General features: G+C 41.1%; 1 protein-coding gene across 1 annotated transcript in view; it reads right to left on the reverse strand.

The window, feature by feature from the left end:
- Positions 1–1,180: 1,180 nt before the first annotated feature.
- The window catches only part of ddx10 (DEAD (Asp-Glu-Ala-Asp) box polypeptide 10), a 274,853-nt gene continuing 253,409 nt past the window's right edge, over positions 1,181–22,624 (reverse strand). The window contains exon 18 of the mRNA XM_041198686.1: positions 1,181–1,971. Within this exon, the coding sequence (XP_041054620.1) occupies positions 1,767–1,971 (205 nt within the window). The 3' untranslated portion in view covers positions 1,181–1,766. The remainder of the gene's footprint in view (positions 1,972–22,624) is intronic.

Genomic DNA, 22,624 nt, shown 5'->3' on the forward strand with positions numbered 1-22,624 from the left:
ATTCATTCAAGGAGTTCCTTGGAAATAGCTGTTGTGCCGATGGAGTGCTAATGCAATGTGCCTATTAAAAAGGGAGAAAGGGATAAAACAAGGAAGTATAACCAGTTGGCCTAACAAAGGATATAATACAAGATAAAATTAATACTCACCTAGAAAGATATAACCAAGGATAGCCTCAATGGATTTGTTAAAAGTCTGACGGATTTAATACAGATCTTTGAGAAATATTAACAGTGAAGAAAATGCACTGGATGTTGTGTATGTGAATTTTCAAAACGTGTAGTCCTCAACCCCAAAGTGAGTTTCCATCCCCATGTCAGTCCCATTAGCAAGACTCTATCTTTCACCTCCATTACATTGCTTGTTTGTGACATGTGCCCCACTGCTGAAATCCCAATCCACATCTTTATCATAAAAGGCCTAATTTGATCTCTGAGTCAACCTCCACCCTTCAGAAATGAAAACTTATTCAGACTAATTGGTGAATTAGTAACAAGGGGACATTTGCCCACCGCCCCAACTGCACAAAATCCCAAACTGCCACATCCCTCTTTGCCAAGTTCCATTAGATCCTCATTCCCGCTTCCCATGCCTTGCCCACCCTGCCTCAGCTATGTGTGCTCATACATAACTGCCGCTCTCTGAAACTTATTTTCCACCTTCTCCCCTCCCTCAGTGGCTGCCTTTCTGACCACAATGATCTAATCTCTGACACTGCCTCCCTCAGTCATTCCATTCTGTCAATCCCTCCCTGTCTTCAAAAGCCATCTGAAATCCATGCTAATGTTCTTTTCAGCCACTCTGTTCTCACAATTTTTTCTCTTCCTGTGCTGCAACCATTGTTTTTTCCTTCCATCATACCCTCTGTACACAATTATCCCCTCTGTTTTGGTTGCATAATCTCATAAGTACCATACCACTATCATGCAAAAATATCAATGGTTCTGCAAACAGGAAGTAGCAGAACTGTTAATATGTTGATCTGCTGCCCATGCACCTTTATAAAACCAATTAGATGACAAGATTATTATATGAAAACCCTAGGAAAGTGTGAAATTATATTGCTAAAAGTTGACTTGCAGAAGCAAGGGCAAGATAACAGGAAGTGAAATAACATAAGATCCATGATCAGGGCTGCATGTGAATGGAGCAGACCAAATAAATTAGGTGTACACAGCACTCAACTTCACAAATAAATCTTTTTATTTCTTACATATTTTCATCCCAACAAAGAGTCTGGAAAACTAATGACTGATTCAATAAGCGAACATCTTAATTTGAGGCTTACTCTTGTCCAGTTCATTTTAGTTTACAGCTACAAGCTAACACCTGTGTATAAACGTTACTTTATTACAGAGAAACTGATTGGTTGCTTCAATCAAGTACAAAGTGCACACACAGGAACCTATTATAGCTTACTGTCAGCTAACATTTTTCTCAGATACTCTTCATATCTGAAGCCATTTATAGGTTACTTGGAATTAAAACATTTATAACAGACTGTCAATTATATAAATCAGACATTTTGACAAGAAAAGTTATCCAGAAAATCCAACTTTCGTTGCCTACTGAAGGGTTACAAAGATTTTTCACTCCTGCTGTAAAGCAGACAGTGTCTTGGCAGTCATCTATAGATCTGCAGAAACCTGTTCAGAAAGCATTCATCACTGTCAGACAGGGACCACCTGCTCTGGTTTGATTGCAATAGCAGAAACGTGGCCAGAACAGTAAAAGGAATGACCCAGAAAACCGCCTGGGGACTACAATTAGTTTCTGCTGTTCAACAGATGAAGCACCAGCTCTTCATCTTCAGCCAGAGAGAGACCTGTGTCCAATGGCCTGTGCTCATCAGAGTCAATTTCAGACTTCATTCTCCTCTTCCCCTTCTGAGCTGCTATCATCTCTTCACATTCGTCATTGCTACTGCAGCTGTCATTTCTCTTCCTTTTGAATTTCCCTTCAGCTGATTTGCTGCATTTAAGATAGAGAAATGAAAAAAAATCAATAACAGGCTTTAAGCGTGACAATAAATTACCTATATTACAATGTGAATCAATTATTTAATTTGGAAGGTGAATTTTAGCATACTGAAAGAAAGGTAATCCATGAGTGACACAAAGAAAGTAACCAATATCAGGACTCAGCTATTGCCACCCCTGTGAAGAAACTTAATTAAGCTGCTAATTCATTCCTGCCTTCAGCTTATTACAGGCAGACTGACCATGAAATATTTCTTTCCATTCATAGAGTACCACATAAATTATTGCACTAATGCATCCACAAAAACATAGATTTATTATACTTTCTAGAGCAAATGCACTTGCAATCAGGATTCATTGGCAGTTAATAAAATAATTCATAGTGCAAAATAAATATTCTGTCTGAATTAAAATCAGCCTGTTACACAACATAATGCATAGTACTTACGGCATAGGGGGTCAGTCAGCTCAGTAACTAGATGGTTATAGTGTGGTGCAGAACAATGTCAACAGCATGAGTTCAATCTCTGTACCAGTGGTAGTAGTTCATGGAGGCCCTGCCTCCTTGTCTTACCCCATGCTTGGAGTGGAGTGATGCCCCTCAATCTATATAACAAACTGTCTCTCTCAAATGGAGAGAGATGCCTAGGGTCCTTCATGAACCATGGCTAATTACCTACCCACCTACCTATAGCGCAGAAACAGGCCTTTTGGTCCAACAGTTCCACGTTAAAGTTTATGCTCCACTTGAATCTCCTCCCACCCGTCTTCATCCAGCCCTATCAGCATAACCTTCTATGCTCCTTCAGCTATTGATCTAGCTTCCCCTGCAGTGCACCATGCTTGAAGCCCCAACTACTTCTTGTTGGAGAGATTTCAAATTTTTCACCACTCTTTGGGAGAAAAACTTTCTCCACTATTGGATTTATCGTGACTACCTTATATGTAAAGCCCTATTTCTGGCCTCCTTCCATACATATACTCCATTAAATCCTTTCATAATCTTAAAGGCCTCTACCAGGCCATCCCTCAGTTTTCTTTTTGCTCGAATCAGAGCCCAGTCTGTTCAATTTTTCTTTGATATGTTTCACCCCTCGGGTCTGGCATCATCCTAGTAAATCTTTGTTGCACCTTCTCCAGTGCCTCTATATCCTTTGTACATCATGGAGAAACTATTCAAAGTACTCCACGTGTGGTCCAATGGAGGTTCAATACAAGTTAAACATCTCTGCTTTTCAGTTCTATCCCTCAAGAAGGGAACCCAATGTTTTGACGACTTTTTTATGGCCTTATTAACCTGCATCACTATTTTTTTTAGTGATTTGTGCTTTTGTACTCCTGCTGTTCCGCAAGCTCATTTAGACACCTGGTGTAGGTGGCTCCCTTATTCATCCTACCAGAAATGTATTACTTCGTACTTGTTGTAATATACACATACACACTGCAATGTTACATCTGCGAATGGCACCTCTAAGTACAACTATTCCATTACCGGCAGAACTCATGTTCAGCAGGCTAGTGCATACCAATCTACCTACTCTTACCCGTTCTACTTTCTCAGAAACTAGAAAGCAACTTTTAGAACTGCAAGAAAAGGTGGCCAACATACATGATAATGCAAATAGAGAATTGCCAAGTTTGCAGTTGGGACAAGTTTGCAACCAGGATCCCACAGAAAGGTTACAGGGAGAAGGCGGGAGAATGGGGTTGAGAAACTTATCAGCCATGAATGGCGGAGCAGACTCGATGGGCCGAATGGCCTAATTTCTGCTCCTATGTCTTATGGTACATGGCAACCAGCCGAGGTGACAAGGATTTGTTCAAAAACAAGGTGCTATGAAGTCATTACACAAAGGCGCAACAGTGAGATGTAACCGAGGACAAATCAGAGCCATTCCAGCTCCTCAGCCACTGTACAGTCCTACTGCATCAAGGACAAGATCCCAAATGCAACCAGGACCAACATCCAAGAATGAGAATCCCACAGACCACTGTGAGTAATTAAAGAAACCTCCAGACATGGTTACCATCACAAGATCTGGGCGTACCAGCAGGTTACCTTTATGCTTAAGAGACTCAGATTAATTGGTTCTATGGCACTATGTAATGGTAACTAAACATGAACATGTATTGTAAATAGTTATACTTCTCTAGAAGGGGGAAATTATCTTTAAAAAGAAAGGTGGATGTTGTAATATGCCTTTAAGGGATAGCAGCATGCTGTTCACCAGAAAGGAAGTGTGTTATGCAACTCAATTTTAGTTTCACTTAGGCCTGGACACAAATACAGCTCTGATGTCCTCAAGCTTTTTGTCCATGTATACATGTTCACATGTGCCTAGAATTAATAAATGAACCCACAATGTGTTTACAAAATCCCTCGATTGATTAGTGTCTTTATATCATTATTAACACATGCGAGGACTCATTCATGCTGAAGTTCATTTGCCTATTATACAACCATTCTGCAAGTTTTCCTGTACTTATATTGCAGTTCTCCTGTATTGACTATATCCAGCAATTTGCTGACATCTGTAAATCAATGCAATGAAATGGACCTCCATATTGTGTATAAAAATGTTATTTTAGTCAGTTTCAGATGTCAGACTGTTAATTATTGACAAATATCAATGTCACCCAATGCATGTGCAGTTTTACATACATGCTACATACAACCCACTATCAACATCCTGGGGGTTACCATTGACCAGAAACTGAACTGGACTAGCCATATAAATACTGTGGCTACAAGAGCAGGTCAGGGGTCAGGAATCATGCGACGAGTAACTCACCTCCTGACTCCCCAAAGTCTGTCCACCATCTACAAGGCACAAATCAGGAGTGTGATAGAATATTCTCCACTTGCCTAGATGAGTGCAGCTCCCCCAACACTCAAGAGGCTTGACACAGGGTCCAGGACAAATCAGCCCGCTTGATTGGCACCACATTCACAAACATTCACTCCCTCCACCACTGACGCACAGTAGCAGCAGCGTACACTAACTACAAGATGCACTGCAGGAATTCACCAAGGCTTCTTCAACAGCACCTTCGAAATCCACGACCACTACCATCTAGAAGGACAAGGGTAGCAGATAGATGGGAACACCACCACCTAGAAGTTCCCCTCCAAGCCACTCACCATCCTGACTTGGAAATATATTGCCATTCCTTCATTGTCGCTGGGTCAAAATCCTGGAACTCCCTTCCTAACAGCACTGTGGGTGTACCTACACCCCATGGACTGCAGTAGTTCAAGAAGGCAGTTCACCACCACCTTCTCAAGGGCAATGAGAGATGGGCAATAAATGCTGGCCCAGCCAGCGAAGCCCACATCCCGTGAATAAAAAAAAAGTGCTTACAGAGTCCAATCACCATACAGAAGCTGCCATCCCATGGAATTAACCATCTGACAACTTGCTATGATTTTCTCAGCTTGGCAAATATAATTTGCAGTAAAATTCAAACCTTCTTGAGCACAGCTAACCAATTATTAATTTAAATATACACAATAAAGAATAGCTTAGCAAAACTAGTTACATTGGCCTCTGAAAGCAGCTGCACATCAAATCTGTCTCTGTTTTCTCCCTCTCTTAATCCAATCTTTTCTTCCCCTCTCTATCTTTCTCTTTCTGTACCTGATAGGGTTAATTCACCCACCTTCTCAATCATTCCTGTCTTTTTCAGTCCTGAAATCTGTTTAAGGAGATAGATTGTTGCTACTACTGTTGAGGTCCCAGATGCCCCACAGCTCTCGCCACACAATTATCATCTTACATTTAAATACAAATGATGATGCAAAGCATTTTGCGATGCAGAAAAGTCTAACTGACGGCACGCAGTCAAGATGCTCCACTCCAAAAAGAATCAGTGCATTATTGAGGAGGAGGGGGGCTGAACATTGGAGAGTATTTCATCACTGAAAATGTATCTATGTTAACTTCATCTCTAGTATCCTAAGATGTTAATTTTCCTCCTGTGATGCCCGACAGATCGGTTGTCCCCATTACCAGTGAGATGATTGAAATATATCACTACAACCTCTCCAAACTCAATGGCAGCTTTTTTACAATAAATTCACTAAAGCCACACACAGATGTCACCTCCGTAACTGTTAATGCTGTTGCTGCTTTCTCCCAATCGTTAATCACATTGCCTCAGCTTAAACAGCAGGTTACTTATTTCACATTCAGCACCCAATATCTCATGCTGAACATTTTGTAGAAAGCAAGAATTATACAGCCGCAAGGTTAAAAAATCAAGTAGGTTAAAAAGAACCTGAAAAAATAAAAGAACATTCAATATCAAAATATATAAACTGTGAATGAAAAATAATGCATAGCAATAAAATTTCCTTTAAAATATTGATTTAGTTTATAAAGATTAGAGTGAACTGGTTCCTTAATGCCATTTGGATGCTTTGTCTGGCACCAGTGTTGCTTTAGCATTAGGGTAGCTCATGTTACTTTTATTAGCATCTGTTTTTACAATATTATATTAATTTGTATCACTTGCAAAAAATGGAGTGGTATTCTTACGAAATTAGCTAATAAGGAATGAAGTTTTATTAAATTTCTTCCTCTACCAATTAATTAACATTTAGAATCATAAAATGGCTACAGCACAGAAGGATTCCATTTAGTCTGTTGTGTCTCTGCTAGCCCTGCTCCAGATCAAATCAGCTGGTCCCAAGCCCCAGCTCTTTCCCCGTGGCCCTATAACTTCTCTCTCTTCAGGTGCTTATCCAATTTGCTTTTGTAAGTCACAACTGAAATTGCTTCCACCACACTCAGGCAGTGCATTCCAGATCCTAACCACTCACTGCATAAATTTTTTTTCCCTCATTTTGTCTAAGGGTCTTTTGCCATTCCCTGTATCTCAGTATCCTCAGGTTCTCAAACCCTCCACTAACAGTTACGCTCTACCAGTTTCGCTCTATCGACTCTGTTAAGACCTGTCATGATTTTATCTAATTTCTACCAAATCTCCTCACAATCTTCTGTTCTCTAACAACAGGCCAGCTTCTCCAATCTATCAACGTAACTGAAGTCCCTCATCCCTGGAACCATCCTTCTAAATTGTTTTTGTACTCTCTAAAGCCTTCAAATCCATCCTAAGGTGTGATGCCCAGAATTGTACACAATACCTCAAGTAAGGCCAAACCAGTGTTTTATAAAGGCTCATCATAACTTCCTTGCATTTGTATTCAATGACGTTACTTAGAAAACCCAGGTTCCCTTTCAGTTTTTAACCGCTTTCTCAACCTGCCCTGCAACCATCAATGATTTTTGCACACAGGCCCCCAGGTCTCTCTGTTTCTGCGCTTCCTTTAGATTTGCACCCTTCATCTTACATTGTGTCTCCTCATTTTTCTTATCAAAATGTATCACTTCACACTTTTCTATGTTAAATGTCATCTTCCACATGGCTGCCCATTTAGCAGCCTTTCTTATGTTCTTGAAGGCTATCACTATCCTCACAGTTCACAATCTTTTCACATTTTGTGCTATTTGCAAATTTTGAAGTTGTGTCCTGCACACTCAAGTCTAGTTCAGTAATATATACCAAGAAAAGCAGTGATCCAGCACCAATCCCTGTGGAATCACACAGTATACCTTCCTCCAATTTGAAAAACAACCATTTAACTACTACTTTGTTTCCTGTCACTCAGCTAGCTTTGTATCCATGTTGCACTACCCTTTTTATTCCATGAGCTTCAATCTACTGGCATGCCAATTACTTGTCACGTTAGGAAATGCCTTTTGGAAGTCCATATATGCCACATCTTAAAAAACTAATATGCTCTATATTTATACTCAAAAACAAATCACTCTTTACTGAATTATGTTAACTGCCTCAAATATGACTACATAAGGGCAAAAACTTTCAATGAATATTTAGCAAACAACAAAATAAAATCATACAGGACAAAGACAACCAACAAAACTCTCAAGAAAATCTTCGGAAATTGATTTCTGCCACAGCTCCTCATTATTCAGACTCAAATATTCCAATGATCTCTTGGCAGACTTTCCACCGTTCAAAATCTTCCATGAACCTCAGCTCATCCAAAAATCGTGGCTTGAGTCAGGATAGGGACAGCAAGTCCTGTTCATCATCAGCCTCCAGCTCACTCATCAACACTGGCTCCCAAGTAAGGCAATGTCTCGATTTTAAAATTCTCATCCTTGTACCCAAGGCTTTAACTCTCCTCATCTTTATAACATACTCCAGCCTTACAACCCTCCAAGATATCTACTCTTCTCCAATGTTAGCCTAGCAATTTCCATCACCCCACCATTGGTGGCCACGCTTTCAGCTGTCTGGACCTTAAGGTCTGGAACTTCCTCCCTAAAATGTATTCCTTTGCCCAAGCTTATGGCCCCCTGTCTCAACATCTCTATGTGGCTTGGTGTCAAATTTTGTTTGGCAATGTTCCTTTGTAGCCTGGGATGCTTTACCACAGTAAAGGCAAAAGTTGCTGTTAATATGATAAAACATATCTCTGGATTTGAGAGCAAAACTGCAAATGTGTTAGCTGCAGGGGCTGGAATTTCTATTTGTTTCTGTCCATGACCAAAAATTCTAATGGGAGTACAGTGGGCAGCTCTCACACTAGAGGATTTTCTAAAAATAACTTTTATCGTAGTCTACCCAAAGGCACAACAGTGAAGTGCCACTCCAATATTCCAGATCTAAATGATCAAATTCACAGAGCCTTATTGTTCCTGTGCTCCTGGAGTCTGAATGGTAGTACAGAATGTGGAGGGCAGAGGCCAGGGTTTAATACTGGGATATAGGAGAGAATTTTCCCCCCATCGGGGGGGTGGGCGTGTTGTGCTGGGGTGGGTGCAGACCCGATTGGTGCCCCCGATTGGGTCCATGCCGCCATTTTATGTGGGTAGGCCAATTAAGGCCCGACCAGCATGACACGCAGCCGGAAGCGCTGTGTGCTCCCTGTGCGGGCAGGGGGGACAGGGGTTCCATGAGTCGGGAGTGCGCTCTTTTGCACGTGTGCGAAAGAGCGCAGAAATCTCCCTCAGGCACAGAGGTGCCTGAGGGAGATAAGGTTTAAGTTTTAAACATTTTAATAAAGAAAAAAAAAATTAAGACATGCCCCCTCATGTGACAGTGTCACATGAGCCGGGACATGTCAATTAACTTTAATGAAAACATTTATTTAATTTATAAACCCTTCATGAAACCTCATTCCCATCTGTGGATGAGGTTCCATGAAAAATGTAAAGGCTGCCTGGGCTCTTCACCTGCCCGCTACCTTAAGGTTGGATAGGCAGCTTTCTCAATAGGGTTAATTAGTTAATTAATGGCCTTAACAGGCCTGTGACAGCTCGGCGAGTGTGCAGCCGAGTCGGCTGTGCACCTGCTGAACTGAAAATATAAACAACGTGCGGTGATGTCGGGACGCATGCCCGACATCACCCCATGTCATTTTACGCCTCGGTGAGGGGGCCCCACCCTTGCTCGCCGAGCCGAAGATTCAGCCCATAGAGATGGATGAATGTACTGGTATTCCTTCTCTCCTTCCTTCAAAAATGCTGTTCAAAATGCAGGATTGCAAGCAGGATCAAAAACCCAAAGGAGTCTTCCAAAATTATGCATGTCAAATAATAAACAAATTAATTTTATAAAGAACATGTTCTTTTTAAACAGGAAAAAAAAATAGTAGATCTATACATTGATTGACTTACATTTATTTACCTGGCTTCCTAACTACTGAACTCAAAGGATGGGTTTATCAAGCTGTTTAGGTGGGTAAATAAATCAACCTGTGAGCAATTGTTACTCAGTAACTTTAAGATAACTTCCCACCACAAATGCTACACACAATGAAGTCGAGGTACTCACCGATCACTGGGATTACAAAATTATATTTACAAGGAGGAAACTACTACACTACCGTATACCCAAGGTTTGTCATTTCCCTGTTAAGTACAGAAAACAATTTAACTGCAAAGTTATACCCACAGCTGATCCTAATGCATTCTGTATTAATGTTAGAATAAAAGATCAAATTAAGGCAGCAGGTAGAAACATTTAGTGACAGAGAAGATACTTATTTCTATGACAATGCTTAAATGAAAAAGGCTGGAAGTAGTTTAAAACTGCCAATCAATTCAAAATGTTAACTATTTAAATGGTTCAGAATGTTTCAGGCTAACACACTCAGGATCTAGTATTCTCAAAGATATTGCAGAGTAAATAACCTAGTAAAGGATTTGAAAAAACTACCTTCCAGGCACGGAGTTCTGTAATCGCAGTGACGGCACTTAGCGCATAGAGTTGACATCACCATTATTCTCAGAGATTGGGGCATTTCATGAAGCCTTTGGTCATCTGACCTAACATCTCCTTATGTGGCTTGGTGTTACATTTTCTTTTATGGTGCTCCTGTGAAGTGCCTGGGAATGTTTTATTATATTTATAGAGTGCCATTAATGTAAGCTGTTGTTGACAATTAAAAAGACAGTTGGTTGGCTTTATAGAAACACTTCAAATAAGTGTGTTAATTTTGCTGGCCAGTTGGAAAAGAATATTAAAGCTCCTGTATCTTCATAAAACAGAATCTTTCTGGTGAAATGCCTGCTACAGTCACTGTCGGCTCAATGATATCACATAACCTACTACATCCTGTGGACTGCCTACTCAGTTCATGCTCCTGTAGCATTCACCACCTCCTCACGTTAAAAACAATGTAAAGTATGAAGTTTAATTTTTAGAAGCTTTTTAAAGGCTAGAATTTATTTTTAGAAGGCTGTGTTCTTATATTAACTGCTACTTAAAAGATAGCTAGTTCCTCATTTATACTTTTCATCCATTTTTTAAAAACACAAATATGTATAATTTAAGGTTTATTTCTTTATAACAGCTGTTCAAGAAGTCCATTTGCAACAACATGTAATACTGGAATAATATTTTCATTACTGCACATAGCATCTACTAAAACCACAAAAATGTGAATATTTCTATTAACTTTAATCCACTTTTAAACGCTATGGCTTGATTTCAGTGAGTACTCAATGCACACTGTGAGCCATTCATTATATTTGTGCACAGACTTCATGGGATTTTGCACTTTGTGGTCATTAGAAATTCAATGCAGTGCCCTCTACAGACAATCGGCTACCTGTATGAACAGGGCAAGCTTTCCCAGTATCATTTCCCTAGTGACTATGATTGTATTAATTCCCTCCCTCCTTTTGCCTCTGATTTTGAAATATTCTTGGTATTTTTTTTGCGTCTCCTTCATTGAAGACAGACACTAAATACTTGTTCAATTCTTCTTCCATTTCCTTATCTCGCATTTCTTTATTCATTTATGGGATGTGGGCGTTGCTGACTAGGCCAGCACATATTGTCCTCAAGAAGGTGGTGATGAGCTGCTTTCTTGAACCACTGCAGTCCATGTGGTGTAGGTACATCCACAGTGATGTTTGGAAGGGAGTTCCAGGATTTTAACCCAATGACAGTGAAGGAACGGCGATATATTTCCACGTCAGGATGGTGAGTGTTCCCATGTGTCTATTGTACTTATCATTCTAGATGGTAGTGGTCATGGGTTTGGTAGGTGCTGTCTAAGGAGCCTTGGTGAGTTCTTGCAGTGCATCTTGTTGATGGTACACACTGCTGTCACTGTGTACCAGTGGTGGAGGGAATGAAGGTGGATAGGGTTTCAATCAAATGGGCTGCTTTGTCCTGGGTGGTGTCAAGCTTCTCGCATGTAATTGGAGCTGCACTCATCCAGGCAAGTGGAGAGTATTCCATCACACTCCTGAATTGTGCCTTGTAGATGGTGCACAGGCTTTGGCGAGTCAGGAGGTGACCTAATTGCTGCACGATTCCTAGCCTCTGACCTGCTCTTGTAGCCACAGTATTTATATGGCTAGCCCAGTTCAGTTTCTGGTCAATGGTAAACCCCTCCCCCCAGGGTGTTGATAGTGGGGGCTCCAGCAATGGAAATGCCATTGAAAGTGTCAAGGGGTGATGGTTAGGTTCTCTCTTGTTGGAGTTGGTCATTGCCTGGCATTTGTGTGGCACAAATTTTACTTGCCACTTGTCAGCCCAAGCCTGGATATTGTCCAAGTCTTGCTGCACTTGGACTTGAACTACTTCAGTATCTGGGGACTCACGAATGATGCTGAACATTGTGCAATCATCAGCGAACATCCCCACTTCTGACCTGATGAAAGGAGGTCATTGATGAAGCAGCTGAAGATGACTGGGCCTAGGACACTACCCTAAGGAACACCTGCGGTGATATCCTGGACCTGAGATGATTGACTTCCAACAACCACAACCATCTTCCTTTGTGCTAGGTATGGCTCCAGTCAATGGAGAGTTTACCACCTGATTCCCTTTGACTAAGTCCCCATTCTCACCCTCTAAGGGGCCAATGCTCACTTTAGTTACTCTTTTCCTTTTTAAATACTTGTAGAAAATTGTACTATCTTTTTTATATTTCTAGCTAGCTTTCTCTCATACTCTAATTTCTCCATCATTTTTTAGTAATTCTTTGCCGATTTCTAAAATTTATCCAATTTTCTGGTCTATCACTAATCTTCACAGTATTGAATGCTTTTTTTTTCAATTTAGTGCTATCCTTAACTTCCTTAATGGATGGTACATTCTCAGAATCTGTCTTTCTCAATGGAATATACCTTTGCTGAGAGTTATGGAACGTCTCTTTAAAAGCCTGTCACTGATTCCCTACTGTCCTACCTTTTAACCTCATTCCCCAGATCACTTTAGCCAACTCTATCTTCAAACTTAAATAAAGGCAATTACCAGGGTAAGACACTTGTCTTAAGACCCACATTTCTCATCATCAAACTAAATACTATGAGATAATTAATTAATCCTGTCTTATTGCACATTACCAGGTCTAAAATAGCCTGCTCCTGGGTTGGTACTAGAATGAATTGCTCTGAGAAACTCTTCCAAATACACTCTATTAACTCATCTTCCATGTTACATTTGCCAATCGGATTTGTCTAATCGAAAAGAAGATTAAAATCACCTATGTTTATTGCAGTATCCTTCTTACAAGCCCTCATTATTTCTTCATGTATACTTTGTCTTCCAGTGCAGTTGTTAGGAGGTGTATGAACTACTCCTGACTTCTTGCCTTTGTTATTTCTTATCTCTACCCAAACTAATTCTACATGTTGCTCTTTAAATCTAAGGCCATCTCTCACTAGTGTACTAATATCATCCATAATGAACAGAGATAGTCCACTACCTCTCTCTACTTTTTTATCTTTGCGAAATATCAAATAGCTTTGAATATTTAGGTTCCAACCTTGGTCACCTTGCAACCAGTGGAAGCAAGCCCAGCCTGTCCAACCTTTCCTCAGGCAACACGCTCATTCCAGGTACCAATCTAGAAAACCTCCTCTGAACTGCCTCTGACACAATTCCAACCTTCCTTAAATAAGGAAACCAAAACCGCACACAATATTCGAGATGCAGTCTCATCAATGCCCTGGATAAGTGAAGCATAACATCTTTACTTTTACGTTCAATTCCACTCGTAATAAAATATAGCATTAAATTGGCCTTCTGAAATACTTGCTGAACCTGCATACTAACTTTTTGTGACTCGTGCAGGAGAATACCTAGATCCCTCTGCACTTCGGAATTCAGCAGTTATTCTCTGTTTATTCTTCCTGCCAAAGTGAACAGCTTCACGTTTTCCCACATTATATTCCATTTGCCAGATTTTTTCCCCACCTACTCAACCTATGCTCACTCCCTGACTGGTTTGAAGGCGATTGGGGCTCGTTAAATCCAGCAGGCAGCAGGCACCTGCCAGCAGCAGGGGTGGCCTCAGGTCATCCGCCAGGGGCCGAATGAGTCTCTTTAGTGGGTAATTAATGCCCATTTAAGGGCCTCATCCCGCCAGAGTGGCCCATGCCAAGTGTCCAGCCTGGCAGCCTTTCCTGTGCGGGCTGGTGGCAAGCGGGTAAGGGGTTCCCCCTTAACGGTCCCCTAGGCCCATCGGAGAAACCAAGGTTTTACCTCCCCTACCCCCTCCAACCCCCTCCAGGTTGTCCCCTGCTAGCTTGGCATCCAGTGAGACCACAAAACACTTACCCAAACCCTGATCCATTGCTGTATGCCTCTGTCCCAAAGTGGAGAGCTGCTGGCTTCTGATTGGTCAGAAGCTCTCTAAGGCAGGTCTTCCTGATCCAGAAGTGCGGGTATTCTGCCTCCAGCCTATTAATAGCCAAATGGCTGTTAAGTGGCTACAGGGTAGCCGGTGTTCCCCTCAACGGGGTCTCCCAGATTTTTAGCTGGAGCTCTGGGCAGGGAACTCAGCACTTCATTTAATTCAGTCCTGACAGCTGGAGTCATATTTTACCTTGAGATGAGCTTCTGACTATATACCTAAATTATTAAATAAGACTGCCTATTTCTACCTTCATAACATTACCTACCCCAGCCTGCCTTAGCTCATCTGCAGCTAAAACCTTCATTCATACCTTAGTTACCTGTAGACTTGGCTAGTCCAACACATTCCTGGTCAGCTTCCTGCCCTTCATAAACTTGAGATAATCCAAAATTCTGCTGTCCAAGTTTTTCCTCCTTCTCCTTCAGGTGCCATGTCCTAAGAAAGCAATGGCGACCATGGGCTTCCATTGGATTGGTCCATGATTATGCTTGGCAAAGTACTGCAGTGGTTTGCTGCTGCCTTCTGCAGTGCAGCTGACCAGGAAACTTTTCAGGATTTACAGGCTGATGATCAATGTGTATGGTCACATTATGCATGCACCTTACATAGCCATCAAGTCTTTATGTGAGACTTGAACCTGGAGCTTCTGGCCCAGAGGTAGGGACACTACCACTGTACCACATGACCTCTCTGCCCATGCCCTTACTCAAACCAAGTCCCTTTCACCCATCACCCCTGTGCTTGCTGATCTATAATGGCTCCTAGTTAAGAAATACCTTAATTTTAAAATTTTCATCCTCTCTCCATGGCCTCATCCCTCCCCATCTCTGTAATCCCCTCCAATCCCACAATCTTCCAAAGTTTCTGCACTCCTCTAATCTTGATGCTTTGAACATCACTGATTTTAACTGTTTCACCACTGATCGTCATGCCTTCAGCTGCCAAAGCTCCAGGCTCTGGAAATTCCTCCCCAAGCTTCTCTGACTCTCTACCTCTCATTTCTCCGTTAAGACACTTCATAAAACCCAACTTTGACTAAACATTTGTTTGCCTGTTAAATTGAATTACATTGTCAATAGGCAGTCTAACCATTAATCCTTAAAGGCAACACTGGAGGTCAGCAATTAAAAAGTAAGATTTGTGGGAAAAATGCTCACCTAAATGTGGGTCTATAAGGAGAAATGCTCCTCTCGACTTTACATGAAAACTGAACACTGCTGTTGGCCACTGCACACCCCGGCCTCCTGATCGCTTCCCGTGAGCGGCATCTGGGGCCACTAATAATTTATGTGGTCCAGCTGCCAGCCTCATTAGGCTCCTTTAACATGGGGGCTGTACCTGGTTTGCGCCCTGATCCAATTTCTCCCCTTAGCATCTAACCATAATTTATTTTACCTCTTCCTTAAAGTTTCTAAGTAAAGAAAAGTAATTAGTTTGATAAAGAATACTACAGTGTCGCTTAGCAATATTATGAAGGTAATTTATCTGCAAATAAAATCACAAAGCACTCATGGATAAAATTATAGAACTCACAAATGTATTACAGAACTAATGAAACATTAGTATCTTCACAAATGGAGAGACTTCAAAACAGATGGTGATGGAAGAGTAGAATGTAGAAAGTAGATATAGAGAACATTTTCCAATGGCAGAATGTGACAAAGTGGCATTCCCCAACATTTACTTACTTTTACAATATGTGTATATAAATCTATATATAGAAATAACAGTGACTAGTATGTCCACATATGCAGATGACACTAGGTTTTAGCTGCACTAAGCAAACCCTGTAGGTGGGAGCAGGATGTCAAAGGGAAACAGGCAGACTAAAAGAGATTTTTAATTTTTTCATGGGACGTGGGCATCGCTGGCAACACCACATTTATTGCCCATCCCTAACTGCCCTTGCGAAGGTGGTGGTGAGCTGATTTCTTGAACCCCTACAGTCCATTTACACTACACCCACGGGGCTGTTAGGAAGTTCCAGGATTTTGACTCAGCGACAGTGAAGGAACGGCGATGTAGTTCTTAAGTCAGTATGGTATGAGGCTTAGAGGGGAACTTGCAGATGGTGGTGTTCCCATACATCTGCTGCCTTGTCCTTCTAGGTGGTAGAGGTCACAAATTTGGAAGATGCTGTTGAAGGATCCTTGGTGAGTTGCTGCAATGCATCTTGTCGACGGAACACACACCTGCCATTGTGCGCTGGTGGTGGAGGCAGTGAATGTTGAAGGTGGTCAATGGGGTGCCAATTAAGCGGGATGCTTTGCCCTGGATAGTGTCAAGCTTTTTGAGTGTTGTTGAAGCTGCAATCGTCCAGGTAAGTGAAGAGTATTCCATCACACTCCTGAATTGTGCCTTATAGATGATGGACAGGCTTTGGGGAGCCAGGGGGTGAGTTACTTGCTGCAGGATTCCCAGCCTCTGACCTGCTGTAACCACAGTACTTATATGGCTGGTTCAGTTTCTGATCATTGGTAACCTCCAAGATGTTGATAGTGGAGGATTCAACAATGGTAATGCCATGGAATGTCATGTAGAGATGGTTAGATTCTCTTTTGTTGGAAAACAGTGGGCAAAATTGTGTTAGTGGAATTCAATATGAGGAGGTTTGAGAGAGACAAGTGTTTTCTAAGAAGAAAGGCTCTGAGTTGTGCAGGAGCAGAGGTGTAGGTATTCATGTGCGCTGGTCTCTAAAAGCTAGTGCAGCTATACAAAAAGTAATCAAAAAAGCTAATGGGATATTGCACCTTATCTCAAAGGGAATGGAATATAAAGGTGAGGAATTTATAAAGAATTGGTCAGACTTAGCTGGAGCACTACATTCAGTTTCAGGTACTGAACCTCAGGAAAGATACATAATATGAGGGCTTAACGGGCCAAATTATGAGGATAGGTTACATAAAATTTGGTTTGCATTCGCATGGGGTTAAGCAGTGATGTAATCAAAGTGGCTAAAGTGATACAGACATTTAGTAGGATAGTTACAGAAAAACTATTTCATGGGGAGGGGGAATCCAAAATCTCACAATTAGAGCTAGGCCATTTAGGAGTGAAATTAGGAAGTGCACTTTTCCAAAAAAAATTAATAAAAACCTGGAACCGTCTTCTCCAAAAGGTTAAGGGGGCTGAGTTAATTAAAATTTTCGGCAGTGATTGTTAAATTTTGTTACATAAGGTAACAAGGGGTACCGATCAAAGACACCTAAATGAAACTGAGGTGTAGAACAGCCATGATCTTTGAGCCTTCTGTTCTCAAGCTTCTATGAGGACAGACAATGACAGCTGGAGGGGTAAACAGAGGAGACACACTGATGGGGGGAGGGCACAGGGAGGAGGCAGAGCACTTATTTCACAAGGATTCCCAAATTTTCCTATGTGACATAATCCTTCTCATTACTCTTTACCTAGCATTTAATTCAAAATGATGACATTTTTAAATTTCCATTTTCCACTGAATCTAAAATACTTCATGCTTGAGTATAATTAATGCTTGCAAATGCACAATGGCCTGTGCACTCTAGTTAAATCAATAAAACCAGCTGTAGACTTTTGAAAGACAGTCTACAGTGTGCAGCTTTGCAGTCTTTGATGAAATCAGCTGTCTAATTAAATTACACCACCAATACTTCAGTGCTGCTACTCTGTAAAATAGGAACTCAATAATCAAAAAGATCAACTAATGATGGCTCGTTCTACCAATGGAATTCGGTATGCTACAAGGATTTCTACAGGAGTTCACCATTACACAAAGAAAAGATTTAGTTCTACTGTTCCTTGCAATGCTGATATTAATTGTTATGGACCAATAGCTTTTATACCTCATTGTGAAATATAACCTGCAGGACTTGACTGAACTGTTAAAGATTAATAATTCCAGTCTTTTAGAATAAGGCTTTTCATGTCACCTTCACTGAGCTGCTTCAGCAAGTTAAAAGATATCACCACTTCTACTTCAGCTTCTCGAATGACTCTGAGTTAATCTAGTGAGGGAGTGAGTGATTTGGACCGGCGAGGTCTCAGGTTCAATTCTGGTCTTTGCTAAGTTAACTGATCAGAGAATGGCAGTTGAAGTGTTGTAATTGGCGTCAGCATGCCGAGTTTGGGAGGTTGACTGCCTGAAAAATACTGCCCATGTTTTCTGCTACTGGTGGGTGCATGAATGTTGGGTAAGGACAGAGTCAGGCTTTGCTGTAATCTCTGCATGGTCAAATATTCCGCCAACGTAAGGATTCACAAATGAATAGCAGTCCCATTCGTTGTCGGGGCAGTCTCTTAGGATCAAGGATAACTTGCTGCCACTTTAGTTCAATGGGTTCTGAAATAATTGACAGGTCCAATGTGCGATCTGCAGACTCTGCAGTACATGCAGTCAGATGGTGCTTGAAGGGTTGGAACGATGAATTGTTTGGAGTGTGTGCTCTCTCCAACATCTTGATTTCGCCTCTGGACGTTCCCGATGTGTCAATGGGTATATTTGACTTTTTCAGGGATGCTTTGAGGGCATCCCTAAAGGTTTCCACTATCCTCCTGTGAGTCTCTACTGTGCCCAGGTTCAGTGTACAGCAGTTGCTTTGGGAGTTTGATATCAGGTATACAAGCAACATGTCCTGTCCAGCAGAGCTGGTTTTGAGCGATTAGAGCCTCGGTGCTTAGAAAGGTAGCTTGGGAGGGCCTTTCTTGACACCAGGCAAGAAAGACACCAAGGTGGTACTTCTCCAGTGCTTTGAAGTGCCTGATGTAGGTTGTCCAAATCCAAAGGATTGTGGGGATCACTGCTGCCTGTAAACCATGACTTTAGTCCCGGGTTTGAGGTCTTAGTCCTCAAATACTCTCTTCCTCAGCCAGCAGAAGGCTAAGCTGGCACATAGATGTGAATTTCGTCGTCTATGCCTGCCTTTGTGGAAAGAAGGCTGCCAAGATAAAGGAAAGTGGCCCACATTCCTCATATGAATAGCAGTCGCTTTGGTAAAGCATCTGCACTTGCAGAACCACACTCTAGCCAAGAAGCAGTCTTCAGGGGAGGGGAGAAGTGGGGAAAAATTGGCAGGGATAACTAATGAAAAAAAGGATTGTGTGCACAACTAGCAATATTAACAAAACTGCAGTGCAGAAAAAATACTGTGAACTTTTTATAAAATTGACCTGCCTTGCTTAAGCTGTAGACCATACAAAAAGAACAGAGAGAAAACAGCATTAGTTGATTGTTAATAAAATATGTCGATTAATTGTAGTAAAATATTATCACATGTTGCTGAACTCTACGACCTCAAAAGAATTCACATTTAGCCAAGGGTTTTGTTTTTAGGACACTACTTAGTAAAAATTGAACTTTTCATGCATTTTGTATTCATGTTAGTTGTTTTGCACTAAAAATTGGTAGTTTGCAGCAAGTACCATCATCCTGCAACATTAACTAATCATGCAGTCAGAAACTTGTAGCACAGACTGTGGGGGCCATTTGGAGCTGCAGACAATTCCTCATTTAAACACCTGACTAAAGACACAAATACAATTTTAAGGGAATGACATTGAATTACTGGTCATATATAGTACATATTATGAAGGACTAAAGGTCAGTGAACTCAGGCTTTCTTGAGGATTAGAATAATGCCTGTGATATTATTGTAGCTAGAAAATTGTGTTTAGTTATACCATATCATTATTATAATGGTAGATATTAGTTACAGATTATAAATGTTAAAAACTATTGTGTAGCCTCTCTTCCTAACTCATGCTAGGGCTTTGAAAATAGCTCCAGTAAACCTAGCATTTGAATTAGTGTGACCCAACAGAAACAGGTTTATATGAAGAACTGTCTAAGAGAAGGTAAAAAGCAGATCAATATGCTCTAAACATAAATTAGCACATATTCCCTTTGACAACTGTGCTCAACCTTGTACTTCAATGAATGGCATCTTTCAAACCCCACCACAACATACCAACTTTCAATGAAATTGAAGTATCAGTACTCAACAATTTAAACTGTCAAATATCATGGAATGCCATATAGCCAGACATCAAACCAATAACACCTTCAGTTGCAATGTATAATTCTCCTAATTAAAATAAATTGATGTCAGTACTTGTAACTCTCAATTGCAATTCAATTGCTCATGATATAGTTGTGACAGAGATTGGGGGTGGGGGTGATGAGGAAATGGGGTTGTGGGAAGGAGTAGAGGTGGTGGGCTGTGCTTTATAGGCCAGGGTCTGGCTTAAAAGGGGTACATTCTTGGGGCGGGGACCTCCCCCAACAGAAGCCTGAACAGTGAAAACTGCTGGGCTGACTACCTTGTTTCCACTTGGTCTCAATAGACCCAAAGGCAGGTGGGTTGCCTGACACCTTACTCACCCACCATCATATGGAAGACAGGTTGCGGATGGGTGAGAAGGCAGCGGGCAAGCCACCTAATCCATTTTACAAGCCCTCCTGCCTTCAAATATGCTGTAAAATTTACGCTTTGATGCAGGTTTATATGAAGTTCCTTTCTTTTAAGTTATGGATTTAACAACGTTAACTTCTGCTTTTGCTGTGCCCATATCACAGACTGACCTCTGTATTCAGCAAACTTTTATTTGGTTAGCACTAGTTAACCAGGTATAACCTGCTGATTTGGTAGCCCTGAATGAATGGAAGTAATCTAGAGATGTGTCTTGATGATTTCAAGTGATGGGGCTGGTACTATTTCCTTTGGCAGCTTGTTCCTTGGGATTGTCCTTGGGAAGAGAGATTGCTGATGCACCGTCTAGGAATCAAATGGTCTTTGTAGTTTGTGTGGCTAGCTTATGTTTTGTCATTGCCGGAGAGCACTGGGTACTTGTTTCTGTCAATTCCCACTAACCCATCCATACTTCATAAAACATGGCTAGTCTACTTTCCACCCTCCTTTGCTCTGCGAAATCTTGTCATATAAGGATCCCATAACTTGCAGATACCAGGGTTGTATGAACAAATGTTTGGTAAGCCATAACTCTGATATTTTTGTTGCAATACCAAAGATTCCTCCTCAGAAATCCAAGAATGCTGTTTCCTTTGATGGTTATCTGCTGAACGTGGAAACCCCGTTGAAGATTGCTTTTAAAGATGAATCCCCAGGTTTGGTTGTGCATCCACTTGTTGGAGAATTTGAATACAGAACTTAAAGCTGTCGATAGGTCCTTTTTGTTGGTAATACATATGATAGAGCATTTTTTGGCACTGGATGCCATCTTCCATTAGTCCTGCCAATTTTGGAATTCCAGAAAAGCATCTTGCAGTGAATTTATACGATCTTGAGATTTCTCTGCTGCACAAACCACACAGTCATCTGCAAATAGCTGCATCCTGTTTTCAACTTGTTGGGAAGGTAGTTTATGAATGTCAAGAGAGTAAAGGTCACAACACAGTTCCCTAAAGCAGTTCAGAGGGGACATCTCTAAGAGAGGATGATTCCCTAAGTCACACCATTTTCTGTCTTCAGTTGATTGGTAAGTGCCAGGTCCAATTTAATAATGTCCTGCTGACTCCATGGTAGTGAAGTTTAAACAAGAGCAATTCATGAGGGACTTTGTCAAAAGCTTTTTGAGAAATCCAGTATTGCCATATGAGTACTTTCATCTCTTTTGAGACTTGAAGCTGTTCATAGTCACATTGACAGTGTGTAAAAGCTGTTTTTCAGTAGGTTTTTTTGACCATAAACCATGCTGACAACCTACCAGGATATTGTGAGCTTCAAAGTGCAAATGACGCAGGTGAGAGATACCAGTCTGTAGATTCTAGCTAACTTTTATTCCTTTCTTGAATATGCTACAGATGTTAGCTTGTCTCCACTGGTCTGATAAGTAGCCAATGTTGATTGACTCTTGAAAGAGATTTGTCAATATTGGAGCCAGTTCCTCAGGTACTAACTTTAAGATCCAGGGAGCTATTTCATCTGGACTTGGCTGCAGTTCAGGATTTTATCCAATGGCAAAACCCATGTTACTCCCTCCTACTGGATCCTGGCCATCTTTTACTCCAGGGTGAGTTTGGGAAGTTCCTTGTACTTAATCATGAAGAAATATATTTCTTCTCCTGGAAGAGACATATTTTCAATGCACAAATTCATTCCCTCTTACAATACATGGTTGGTGATTTTAAAGCCAGGGCATGGTACAAGTTAAAAATATTAAGTCAAAATTGTAAACTCTGAATTGAAATGAATTGTTGAACCCAGAGGACAAAACAAATTTTAGCCTTGCTGAGTAAAGGTTTTGCATTTCACTCCAGGGAACAGCACAATATGACTAATGTCACTGAAAGAATAAAAATGCTTGATGGTAGCAATGGAACTGAGGGGTGGAGATGGCGAACAAATAAAGGTTGTGGGGCTGAAAGAGAATCTTAAAAGGGATAAGAGCAACTGATTCAATTGATATTTGATTTTTTTTAAAAAACACCATCTTGGTCATGGGCAATGAAAGATACAGATTT

The sequence above is a fragment of the Carcharodon carcharias genome, chromosome 11 (assembly GCF_017639515.1).
Source record: "Carcharodon carcharias isolate sCarCar2 chromosome 11, sCarCar2.pri, whole genome shotgun sequence".
In the NCBI taxonomy this organism is placed as follows: domain Eukaryota; kingdom Metazoa; phylum Chordata; class Chondrichthyes; order Lamniformes; family Lamnidae; genus Carcharodon; species Carcharodon carcharias.